At 60.4% G+C, this 12,149-nt stretch overlaps 1 protein-coding gene across 3 annotated transcripts in view; it reads left to right on the top strand.

Moving 5' to 3' along the window:
* The window catches only part of INPP5A (inositol polyphosphate-5-phosphatase A), a 149,572-nt gene that overhangs the window by 127,803 nt on the left and 9,620 nt on the right, over positions 1 to 12,149 (top strand). For all 3 annotated transcript variants that reach the window (XM_053922290.2, XM_053922288.2, XM_053922289.2), the window contains 3 exons: positions 3,009 to 3,104; positions 3,232 to 3,306; positions 8,353 to 8,426. In XM_053922290.2, the coding sequence (XP_053778265.1) occupies positions 3,009 to 3,104; positions 3,232 to 3,306; positions 8,353 to 8,426 (245 nt within the window). The remainder of the gene's footprint in view (positions 1 to 3,008; positions 3,105 to 3,231; positions 3,307 to 8,352; positions 8,427 to 12,149) is intronic.

Raw genomic sequence — 12,149 nt, 5'->3', positions numbered from 1 at the left:
TAATCCACAATGTGCTCGTGTCGTGTGCATCCTGCTCTGTGTTTTCTCGGGCAGAGGAGGAAGGTGAACAGAAACGCGCTCTTGTTCTCTTTCTGCCCTGAGGAGGGAAGGGGCCCCTTGGGAACATGCTGCCCTGGGCACTGGAGCTGCCCTGGGGTGGCCATGTCCTGCATGGCCCGCCCCGCCCCCTGTGCACACCACGGCTCCACTCACACTCCCCAGCTCACGCACTGCCCATCAGGCCTTGGCCCAGGCCGGCCCTCCTCCTGGGGGTCCCCACACGGCTGCCATCTCCTCACTAGTTACCCTCCCTGGCCCTGGCATGGGTGGCTTGTCGGTTGGGTGACCTCTGGAGCCATAGTTAAAACTGGACCCAGAGCTCAGCAGCTCCTGGGAACTGCAGGCTGAGCTGCCACCCTGGAGGTGGACGTGGGGGCCCCACCGTCACAGCTGTTTACCACTGGGAAATCTGGTGACTAGATGAGGACACTGGCCTGTCCCAGGCTCAGGGTCGGGCACTGTCCCGTGCACCAAGAGGTCGCTGGCTGGACTCCCAGTCAGGGCGGGTGCCTGCAGGCTTGGTCCCCAGTCAGGGTCAGCAGAGGAGGCAGCCAACCCACATTTCTCTCTCCCCCTTGCTCCCTCTCCACCTCTCTCTAAAATCAATCAACACTTTTTGAAATGTTTTTAAACAAAAAATAAAATGGGGAAACTGCCAAGCCCTGTGCCTTTCTCTGTGTTTGAAGCTGCCTTACCTAGCTTCTGTTCCTGGTAGGAAGTGTTTACATCCGTGGCTGTAGGTTTGTTTTGATGATTTTTACAAACACAAAGCAAACCTCACAGCACTGAATCTGCACATGCACTTTCCAAAAGAGGCACCTTGTCCTAAGCTCTGAAGCCCCTGCAGCCCCCACGCCAGGCTCTGCGTGGAAGGGCCTGGAAGGAGGAGTGGGCGCAGAGGGGTGTGCCTCTGGGAGGCTGAGTCTGGGTCCCCTGGGGCCGGTCACGCAGGTGCACAGGTGCTGCTCTAAAGTTCCGTCTGCCCACATCCCCATCCCGCCCTGGAGCAGAGGGTGGACTTTGTGGGAGTGTTTGTGACAGCTGAGTGGGGGGTGACTGAGCTCCTGGGGCAAGTGGAGCCAACTGCACATGGCGCCCCTGGCGCGGTGGCTTTGTGCAAATCGATGGGCTGCCGAGGTGCATGGCCGCGGAAAGCACCAGCTGCTGTCCTGCCGGTGGCATGGGCCCTGAAGCATACCTCTCTGGTCATGCAGACCAAGAGGAAGCGCAGGAACTTTGTCATAACGCAGCAGGTGGACATCCTCAGCGACCACCATCCTTTCAATTCCCAGAGAGAAAGGCACTTTTGAGTGCCCGTGGGACAGGCGCTGGTGGCCCCGGCCTGTGCCCCGTGTGTGGCTGCTAATAATGAAGTAAATCGTAGGCAGCCCTTTGAGAACAGCCTTTGGGTACTTTTTCTTCTTGCAAAAGAGGAAAATCCCTTCCGTCGGTGGTGAGCCGGAAAGGCTGGTCTCTGCATGATCGGGCACGCCGAAGACGGCAGGCAGGGAGCTAGCCTTGGCCACAGGCCTGGTCAGTCTCCACCCCGTGACCAAGGAACCGAGACCAAGGAGCCGGGAGGGTGTGGGAGACCAGGTGTTTGTCCTTGGGAGCCTGCCTGGGGGGCCAGATATGGCAACTTTTTCAACACTTCCAGCAGATGCCTTTGGGAGGAGACCTCTGCATTTCTTGAATCAGCCTGCAGCAGCTACAATGGCCGTCTGCTGGCCCAGCCCTGCCCCTTTCACGGAGGTGCTTAAGCCACTTAAGTTCATTAGCATCTGGATGGAGAGGCACCTCCGTGGGGGCAGGGCTGGGCCGGGTTGTGCCAGGCTTGTTCTAATCCGAGCTGTTTGAAGGCGCCAGACTGATTTGTGACACATGAGTCCAAAAGCCACTCTGGGGGGCTTGACCCGCTTAGCTGCCTGCGCTCAGAATGTCAATGCCCATCCCCGAGTGCACTGGGGGCCGAGGGCCTCCCCTCTCCCAGGGGCAGGCTGCTCTGCCCAGGACCTCGCCTTGCCCCCACCCTCCAGAGGGACGTGTTTGTACAAAGTGAACATCAGCTGTTTCCTTGCAGTGCTCTTTTTAAAATAAGCATTATCTCGCCTTTTTTAAGAACAGCTTTATTGAGGTATAGTTCACATGCAGCTACCGCCCAGCGGCAGCCTGCTCATCAGGCCGAGCCCGGCCCTGGGCTCCCCCCGCTGTCTCTGATACTGCTGGACACAGTCTGCTACCCATGCTGCCCACGTGTGAGCGTGGGGTGTCAGCCCCTTCAGAGCCCCGCTCTGTCCACAGCACATGGTCGCTTCCCCTGTTTCATGTGTCCCAAGTACCCCTTCCCTTAGAGCCACATGTGGGTGAGGGGCTCCGTGGTCTGTGCACCTGCGTGTATACACACAGGTGAGAAGAATGTTCTAAACAGCCCAGATCTAATTTAATTTATATCCAATCAGGTGGTAGTATGGGGGGTGACAGTGCCAGCCCTTCCCTCTCCCCCTAGCTGCCTAGCCACTGTCCCTTCCTCAGGGCACCCCCGGCCCCTGTGTCCCTGTCCGGGCCCTGTCCAGCGCCCAGGCCTCTCTGGGGCTGATGTCACGGTTGTGTGCCTCCAGCTACCATAGGTGCTTATGACTTCACCTCCCTTCTGTTCCTCTACTCAGGCTGTGCTCGGGAAAGCCTGCTCGGCCCTTCCTGGGCCACAGCCCAAGGGGGCTGGGGCGGGAGGGCAGCACAGGCCTGCCTTCGGATTCTGCCAGTCAGTTCATGGCCCCACAGCGTCCTGGGGGCCCACCCGCTCTGGAGGCCCTTGACATGGTGGTGTGAAATGGATGAGGGTGGGACAGAGGCCAGAAGAGCTGCTTGCTCTACAGTGATGTGGCCACCAGGTGGGCAGAAGGACCCTCTCTTGGGACTGAGTCTCCCCCAACCCATGTCCTCCCCAGACTCTCTGCACAAAGGCCACAATGCAGACGGTCCGAGCCGCCGACACCAATGAAGTCGTGAAGCTGATATTCCGCGAGTCGGACAACGACCGGAAGGTAAGAGCCTGTCACTTCGGGTGGGTGACGTGCAGCAGCCCCCCCCCCCCCCAGCTGGGAGAGTGTGGGGACTGCCTGAGCCGTGCGGGCTCCGCCCCTCCTGCACTCACGGCCCCATCCTTGGCAGGTGATGCTGCAGCTAGAAAAGAAACTGTTCGACTACTTCAACCAGGAGGTTTTCCGCGAGGACAATGGCACCGCGGTGAGTTCCATGGATGGACACACGACCCTTTCCCTGGGCTGGCGCCTCCCGTGGCCTCAGAGTCACCAGGAACACGCTTCCTGGTGTTGTCACAGCCCAGGGTGGCTCCTGAACCCTCACTCTCCTGTCAGTTCTCTGCTGGGCCAGTTCTGCTGTGACCCCCTCAGCTGTAGGCCTTTGGGACCGTGCCTGTGAGAGGCAGACACAGACCTCCTGGCTCGGGGCTCACAGGCCTGCGCTTCATTCAGAGCAGGGAGAAACCACACGTGCGTGTGACTGAGGTAGCCTGTCGCCACGCTTGCGTGTGTGTGCGTGCACGTGCCTGTGAGCAGCTCAGACCCCTCCGGGGTGGTCCCCATGGCACCACCACGCTGTCTGCTCGTCCTGAGGCAGGGTCTGGGCCTATGGCAGGTGTCTGCCTCTTCTGTGCAGAAACCATTTACCTGGTAGTGAGCAAGGGACACGTGGCCTTTGCATGTCTCCCTGGCGAAGATGCCTCGCTGGTGCTGCTCCTGAGCTGATGTACCACCAGCTCCGAGATTCCTGAGAATATACACTTGGGGACCTTTCAAGCTAGTCCCGGCCAGCCACCCCCTGGGGCATCGGTGCTGCGGGGTCCCGGCTGTGCGGGAACTGCCCTGGGGACAGGTTGGCACCCTGTAGGTACATCCCTGTCCTAGCTGCCCCCGGGATTGCTGAGCCCTTCCAGCAGTGCTGGAGGTTCCCTCTGAAGCCACCTGCCTCACCCCATCTGCACTTCCCACCCTCCTTGGGCTGTGCTGCTGTCCCTGTTCTCAGCCTCCTGTCCCCCACCCCTGCAGTCTGGCCTGTGCCACCAAGACCCTCGGCAGCCCTTCCGAGGGCATCTTTGCCTCACAATGCAGGGAGGTGCTTGGACATCAGTCTGTGCCTTGGGCAGCCTCCCACCGGGACCGTGCCCCTCATGGCCCCCCCGCCGCCCCTCGTGCACTCACACACCAGGCCATGCTGGGCCCTTGGGGTTCTGCACTCAGCTTCAGCTTCCCTGGGGTGCGGGAGGCTTCCGCAGTTCTGCACATGACAGGTGGTCGGAAAAGGGCTGGCACCTCCAAGTGCGGGGCTACAGTGGCTCTTGACCTTCCAGCAGACTCTGCAAGGCCCTTGTCCCTCCTTCAGAAGCCCAGCGCTGCCTCAGCCCAGGGGTCCCCTCCTGGAGGTCACAGCAGTGTCAAGCGGCTCCCTCACCTCTGAGTCCAGGCAGCTTCTGAGTCTATCCCTCCCCTCCCAGCCCCCTCAGCTCCCCAGCCTGGTGCCTGGCCGGGGCCTTGTCGAGGGCGCAGCCTGGAACCCCCGACAGGCCTCAGCGCTGGCCAGTGTGTCTCTCGCCTCCTCAAGGAGCCTCAGGCCCTGGTGAGATGCCTGCACTCAGCACACAGGTACTTTCAGCTCAGCCGTGTTCCGCCAGACAGGAGGCTCTGTGGGGCAGGGACTATGCTGGGCTGTAGTCTACACCACCCAGGGCACTGTCCCAGGGACCTCAGCAGGGCCTGGGGCACTTGGCAGAGGCGAGAGCTCGAGGAGCACGGTGGGGACAGGATGTGGTCAGGTGTGCTGCGTGGAGGGGAGGTGCTGCCCTGTCCCTTGGTAGCTAGGTGGCCGTCTGAGCTGGAGAAGGCCACACAGGGCGGGCTTCGTGGGCCCCCAGCCCAGAGATAGCTCCCCAGAGCCAGGAGTCCTGAGACCACCAGAGGGAGAAGAGAGCAGAGGTTCCCTAGGAGAACAGTGAACCTGGGGGCATGGCACTGGGGCAGCTGAGGGGCCAGAATGTTCCGGATGGAACAAGGAGATTGGTGAGAGGAGGCTCCGTCAGCCAAGGGGAAAGCCGGGCCTGCGGCTGGGTGGTGCGGTGGTCAGGAGACAAGGTTGCGTTCTAGAAATGGGAGTGAAGTCACACACGGAGGCCAAGTCACGGGTCCCCGCCCTCAGCATTCAGACAGACCCCGCAGCGGCCCGTGGACGTAACCAGCATCGTCGTTGGAAGTCACAAGACATTGTTTCCGCAGGTGGAGGAAAGTTAGTTTGAATGTTCAGGGGAGCTTCTGAGTTTGATTCTAAGATGCAGATGTGCAGTGGAGTTGGGGTCAATCCCACACGGTCCCTTGTGTCACAGCGAGAGCCTCACGTGGCCTCGCCGGCTGTGAGCTGCAGCCCCGGGACCTCGGAGGCCCTCGCGGGCGAGTGTGCCTGGGCCACTCGGCACGTCAAGGGGTCAGCCTCGCGTCAGTCACACACAGGAAATGGGGTCACTCTGTCCTCCCCCCCCCCGGGGACAAGATAGATGGCGTGACGAGCCATCAGAGAGCCTGTCCCCTCCACGGTGAGACACGCGGCAGCCCGGCCACTGGGACGAGCTACCGTCCGCAGGATGGATGTGCCCATGCCGGACGCAGCCCCAAAATCCATCGCATCCTTCATCAACCACCGGTCTTGTTCCCGCCTGACAGAAATTTAATTCAAGCTGGCTCCTGAAAATAATTATTGTATTTTAAGAGTAGTAATCATTGGCTGGGACATGATTGAATGTGTCCATGCCTATTGACTTTTTCTATGATTTATGGCTTTGTTTAGTCGATATTCCCGTCGAAATTGTATAATTAATTACACATGTGCTGTCAGGCTGCAGGATGGAGCGCCCTGGCGAGGATTTGGAGAGATTAAATTTCGCTGGCTGTCCTGGCCGGCCGGGGTTTCCACGGGCCGGCAGTGTCTGCTGCGTGTTCAGCAGCCACTGCAGCCCCAGGCGCATCGATTCTCCAGCTCTTCCCTTTATCAGCGCGGCGTCCCTGCAGCAACGGTGGAGTATGTGCGGCTGGGAGAGCTCCTGACAGACGCATGCGACCGCCAGCTGCTTTATCATTGTCCACACGCCCTGCGCTTCCACTTTGTAATCGAGGAGAGTGTTTAAGATACAGGCAGAATTGGTTATCGTATTTATGAAAAACCTCAGCGACACAAACGATCACTTCCACAGACACGCAGCGTAATTTCCGATCAGAAACACTCACGTCGGTGTTTGGTGCTGGCCACAGGGCCCAGACCATCGTGTTGGGTGGGCACAGGGTGTGAGCAGGCCCCAGGCCCTGGCACTTGAGCACCGTGTCCATGCTGGTTCCCTAGGGGAGGGTCCCGCCAGCCTGTCAGAGCAGGGCAGCAGGCCACGCCAGCCCATGCCCACCTGCCAGGGCAGCCAAGCTTGGGGTCTGATGGCCCAGATTGGGGTCTAATGTGGGGTTATAAATACTGCAGTACCCCTGCCGCCCCCACTCGGAAGTCCTGGAGGGCGAAGAGCCATCTGTTGCTGCCCACGTCCTTGGGCAGCGTGTTTGGCACAGTCCCTGACACAGCAGAGGCTGAGCCCATCCACATGGAACTGGAAGGGATGAGTGTTTCAGAGCAATTCTGTGTCCTGTGGCATGGGTGGGCGGGGATGGCCGTGCCGTGGAGCAGGACAGGCAGGGATCCGTGGTGACGGAGCAGTTTGGCTCTGCTCCTGTTTCAACAGCTGGAAGAGTCCAGTTCATGCCAAACCAGATGCGTATCTGTTGTGTTTTTTACTTCACACCCTTAACAATCAGAAGGGTGGCGAGACTCAAGTAGCCCCGTCATTGAATGCTGCCACCTAGACCAGACATCAGGGCTGGCGGGCTGGGGGCCGTGTCCAGCAGAGCTGGGGACAGGAATCTGCCTCGCACCCAGGGCCTTGCCAGCGGCCTCCCCCGGGGCTTCCCAGCTTCCCTGACAAGCTGCTGTGTGGGGCTGTGCTTGCTGAAGGATGTGCATACATGAGCTGGGTCTTGGGCACTCACATGCATGTAAACACATGTTTGTAAACAGACACACACATTCTGGACTGGTCCTCACCCCACAGGCACACCTCCCCTTGAAGGTACATTCAATCCCCAAGATGTCCCCTCACCCTGAGCCCAACTGAGGAGCTGACTCAGGAACTTCCCAGAGTCCTCCCCAGAGGTGGAGTGAGTGTTTCAGGGAAGCCAGTCTGCACCCCTCTCCTGTACCCACCTTTGCCCCAAGGCCCCGCTCCAGCCCTGCACCCTTCCCCAGGTGCCCCAGTCTCCTGGCTGCTAGACTTGGCAACACTGAGCCAGTGGGGGCTCTGCCAGCGTGCCTCACTGGCAGGTGTGCACTCTTGTGTCCCTGTGGGGTCCATGCCCCATCCCTGGGCTCCGAGCCTCGCCAGGCAGGGCAGGGGTCTCTCTGTGTTGGGGCTCTCTGCAGGGAGGGGCAAGAGACTGAAGGCCGGCGGCTGTGTCAGAAACACCCCCTTTGTGCATGAGTAGCTCTGGGCCACCCCTCCCCAAGCATGAGCACTCCCCACCAGTGCCTTCCCACAAGTTTCTGCTCCACTTCCCTTCCTCCCACCCTGGGGCCGGCGGGCGGCGGGGCGGCCTGCTGCCTCAGGTAGCGGCCCGGCACATGGTGCTGCGATCGCACGCTTCGGGGGTGATGGATGAGGCAGCTTTGAGGGGAGCCCCTGTGCACGGCCGCGCCCACCCAGCTGTGAGGGAGGGGGCTTGATTAATGAACTTGTCCCGAGGGTGTATGCGGTGACAGCTCCTCACCGCCCAGTGTGGCCAGAGGCCGCATGGCGCCCCTTCCTTCCTGGGTGCAATGCGTCCTGTGGGGTGTGCAGACTTGGGCCTTTTACCAGCTCCCTGTGTGAGGTGGACACTGCCTGCCTCTGACTCAGCTTGAGCCTGGCAGGAGTGGTGTCCCCTCCTTGGGACAGTGCCGGCTCTGCCCCTTGCACCACATGGCTCCCGCACAGGGAGGTGGCTGCCAGGCCACGGGCATGCGGGTTCCAGCACCGGCAGCAGCCAGGCTGCAGCCCGAGCAGGGCCTCGTCAGCAGGGGCTGAGGGGCCTACCACTCAAGTGCGGGATGTGGTCCTAGAAGTTGCAGGCCCCTACGGTTCCTACCACCATGCCCGCAGGACCACACACTGCTCCCAGACACACCAGTGACTTGATTTTCTTTTTCTCTCTTCAGCTCCTAGAATTTGACAAGGAGCTGTCTGTCTTCAAGGACAGACTGTATGAACTGGACATCTCGTTCCCTCCCAGGTAAGGAGCCCCGCCTCCTGGGTGAACAGGTAACTGCCCTCCTCTCGGGGCAGCTGGTGCACCTGTGCAAACCAGCCTGTGGCCCTTCCTGTGGCCCAAAGAAGCAGCCAGCCGAGAGCAATGAGGGACACGTTCTTTATGAAAGACAGTTCTCCAGCATGGCTTGCTGGCTGTGTGTCCCGGAGCCTGCAGAGGCGGCTGGTGCTGCGGGTCCCTCAGCTGGGTCTGTGTGGGTTCGGATGCGCCTGCCAGCCTCTGCTGTGTTTCTCTCTGATGCTTTTAGAATGCAGGCCTCTACATCATTAGCCTCCTGTTCATTTCTTCTGACCCAGCGCCCACCTATGGCCTCCCACGGCCTGGACGCAGCAGAAAGAAACAACAGACAGGAAGCCACCAGGCCCTGGGCCTGTGCCCCTCTGACCTCTGGGTGCTGGCTCCGGCTGACAGGGCAGGCACTCAGAGCTCAGGGTCAGCACCCAGACCGATGGTGTGGGTGTCAGGGAAGCAGGGACAGTGGGCTCCACTCAGCCCTTGGGCCACCAGGCTGGTACGCCCGCATGTGAGTGGGTCCGCAGTCACCACTGTCCAGGGCCCTGGCTGAGCTCAGGGGCTGCTTTCTGGGTGTGCCAAGCGCTTCAGGTGTGTTTGGGATCTGCTGACAGCATTCTCGGGGGTTTGTCCAGACGTCCTCTTCCAGATACCCTGAATGTCCCCTCCTCTTTGAACAGACCCATGGATCCCTTCCCCAGGGCTTTGCTGAGCCGGTAGAGGACAGAGGAGGCCTGGGAGGCCCTGTGAGCCAGGGCATGGCCCTGTGGACACTTGTGCCCATGCTGGCCTCTGCCCCTCAAGTTTCTCTCAAATCCTGCAGCCTTGAAGGTCTCCCGCACAGGGACAGAAATATGGCAGATCCCAAGCCAGGTGCAGGGCTGCTGGATCCCTGGCTTCCTTGGGCAGGCAGCTGTGACCTTGTGCCCCCGAAGATCCCCCCTGTTCATCTGGGGTCTTTTCTGTCCCTGGAATACAGGAGGGTTTGCTTTGTGGCAAGTGGGAGGCGCTTCGGTGCTTCCTGGGTATTGATCTTTGGGTGTCCCTGCCCAGCCCTCAGGACAGGAGGCCTGGGCGGCTTTGTGCATGCCCCCCGCCCTGCCCTCAGAGAGGTCCTGTGACAGACCTGCCAAGCAGAATCTCCACAGGGTCTTATCGGATCTTGGGTAGGAGAACGGCCCCCAGAAATATCTCTACCCTCTTCCCAGAACCTGTGAATGTCCCCTACTTGTGACAAAAGGAACTTGGCCATGCATGAGTGCCTTAAAGCAGGGAGCATCCAGCCCTCAGGGCAGAGTTTCAGGGCTGGGGGCAGCCTGCAGGCACTGCGTGATCAGCTGATTTAGTTTTCAGGTAGTTCCCCCGTGATTGGGAAATCCCAGTTAAAAGTCGCGGAGATGGACGTGTGGGGAGAAGAAAGGGAGAGGCATCCCAGCTGCGGCCCCTCAGGTGCACAGAGCTGTTTCGAGCAGAAGCACAGCTGGGGCGGCAGGGCGGTGGCAGAGTGGCGGTTGTGGGGTTGGCACCTGCCCAGGTGTGCTCTCTGACTGCCGAGAAGTCCATGGTCTCGGGTGGGGTGTGAGTGCAGGAGTCTGTGCACACAGAGAGGTGTGCCCTGCATGGGTGTGTGTGCTGTGTGTGGGGGGGGAGGGCAAAGGGTGGTGTACATGTGTGTCATGGGCCGTGTGTGCACACGTGTCAGTGTATGTGTACATGCACAGGTGCAGTATGTGTGCAGGATGCGTGTGAGTGGCTATGATGGGGGGGTGTACAGTGTATGTGCACGGACGTGTATACGTGGGCGTGTGCTCGGTCGTTTTGAATGCAACGGCCACACAGGACATGTGCTCACTCAACAGTGTCTGCCACCCCTACTGACTAGTGCAGTGAAGTCGTCCATGTTCATGCATGCACATTCCAGTCCACGCTCCTTGGCTGCCAGGTGACATCGACGTCCCGCAAACCATTCTCGTTATGGTAATAATGGCTGGACTTCTGGACAGATCTCGTCATATGTATCTGAGTGTGTGCAGGTATGCACCGCACAGTAGTGGGGGTGTGCATGAGGTGTGCCTGTGTGTGCAGCTATGTGCATGCACATGATGTACACATGTACGATCTGTGTGTAGGTGTCTCCATGGTGTGTGTGGGTGTGGAGGTGGGTGGGTTGTATACGACATGGGTATGTGTGGGTTGTGTGGGGGGGTGTTCATGGGTGTGGGTGTTGTGTGGATATGTGGTTCTGGGTGTGTATGTAGTATATGTGTGGGTGTGTGGGTTGTGTGGGTGCCATGTTGCGTGGGTGTCGTTGGTGCACAGCTTCTAGCATGGACCTGTCTGTGGCTGATGGGAGTGGTTGGGGACCCTGTCTCGGAGTAGAGGGTTCCCAGGCCCCAAGGACTCTGCCTTAGGGAGCTCAGGGACACTGCCCCGGGCTGTCCTGGCCCCACGTGGGGAGAGGTGGCCATGAGTGAGTCGTGGGAGCGAAGAAGCGATTGGTCCGGGAGGGTGCCCTCAGGAAGATTGGCACCCTGCCCTCTTTACTCTTTACAGGCTCCGTCCTGTCCCGCACCAGGGCACCAGGGCACCCTATGGGAATGGGGTTGGAACGCCATCCCTCACACCAGGCCCCCTGCAGGGAACCCCAGGGTCTCAGGTCGGCCTGCGAGACAGAGACCCTGTCTCACTGGATTTGTCATCCCCACGGTGCTCGGGGCAGTGGGGAAGCCTGTGGTGCCCCCAGGCTGCCACTCACCAACCCCAGGGCCACTGCTGCCCGTGTGGAGGACTCTCAGCTCCCGGTGCGCCTGGGGCAGCAGGGCCTGTCTGCTCCCCACAGTGCCATGCGTGTCCGGGCCGTGTTGATGCAGCTCTTCAGGTTGCGGTTCCGCGACTTGTGGGCGTCTGCTCCCCAGCCGTGGCTCCTGTCTGCAGAGCCTTTCCGTACTTTTTGCCTTTGTCATTCACATGTGAACATATTGCAACCTGGCCGAGCCATCTCGGTCTCTGTCCTAGAGGAGGCGAGCTCACCAAGGGCCTCCCGCAGAGTGAGACGTTGTCCCCGCGTGGGGCATGTCACTCCCCGACATACAGAGGGTGGGAATGTCCCTCCCTGCTGAGCTCCCCATGGCCAGACGCTTGGTCAGTCACCCGCCCGTGACAGTCCCCAGAGACATTTCATTAGCGGTGGGGCTCATGAGGAGAGGGACCGAGGTTTTCTCCAGCAAAGCCGTCAGTCAGTGTCCACCACAGATGCGCTGAGCGGCACTCCTGGCGGACCCCAACCCAGTGCTGCCCCTCGTTCTGCTAGAAGAGTGTCAGTGTTTCTGGCATGTGTAGAGCCATCAGCATTCCTTCTTCTCGGCTCCAGGCCCAGCCACGTGTAGCCCCTTCCTCAGGGACCCACACCAGAGGCCTGCTGGGGGTCCAGAGGCAGCATCGCGGTAGGGCCGGGCTGGACTCAGAGCCGCAGGAATGTTGCCAGACAGGCTGCCCCTGCCTGTCCCTCTGCTGGAGACGCTGGCAGCCCCACCAGGGCCGAGCCAAAGGAGGCCTCCCCATGCCGCATGGTTCCCATGGGCTCCGTCTGCCAAGAACCCGGCGCACTTGGAGTGCTCAGTGGGCGGACACAGCGTTGTTCTGAGCTCTCCGGCTGCTGCCGAAAGTGCCACCAGA

The sequence above is a fragment of the Desmodus rotundus genome, chromosome 4, assembly GCF_022682495.2.
Source record: "Desmodus rotundus isolate HL8 chromosome 4, HLdesRot8A.1, whole genome shotgun sequence".
NCBI classification, from domain to species: Eukaryota; Metazoa; Chordata; class Mammalia; order Chiroptera; family Phyllostomidae; genus Desmodus; species Desmodus rotundus.
This window is presented reverse-complemented; position numbering and strand designations above follow the sequence as displayed.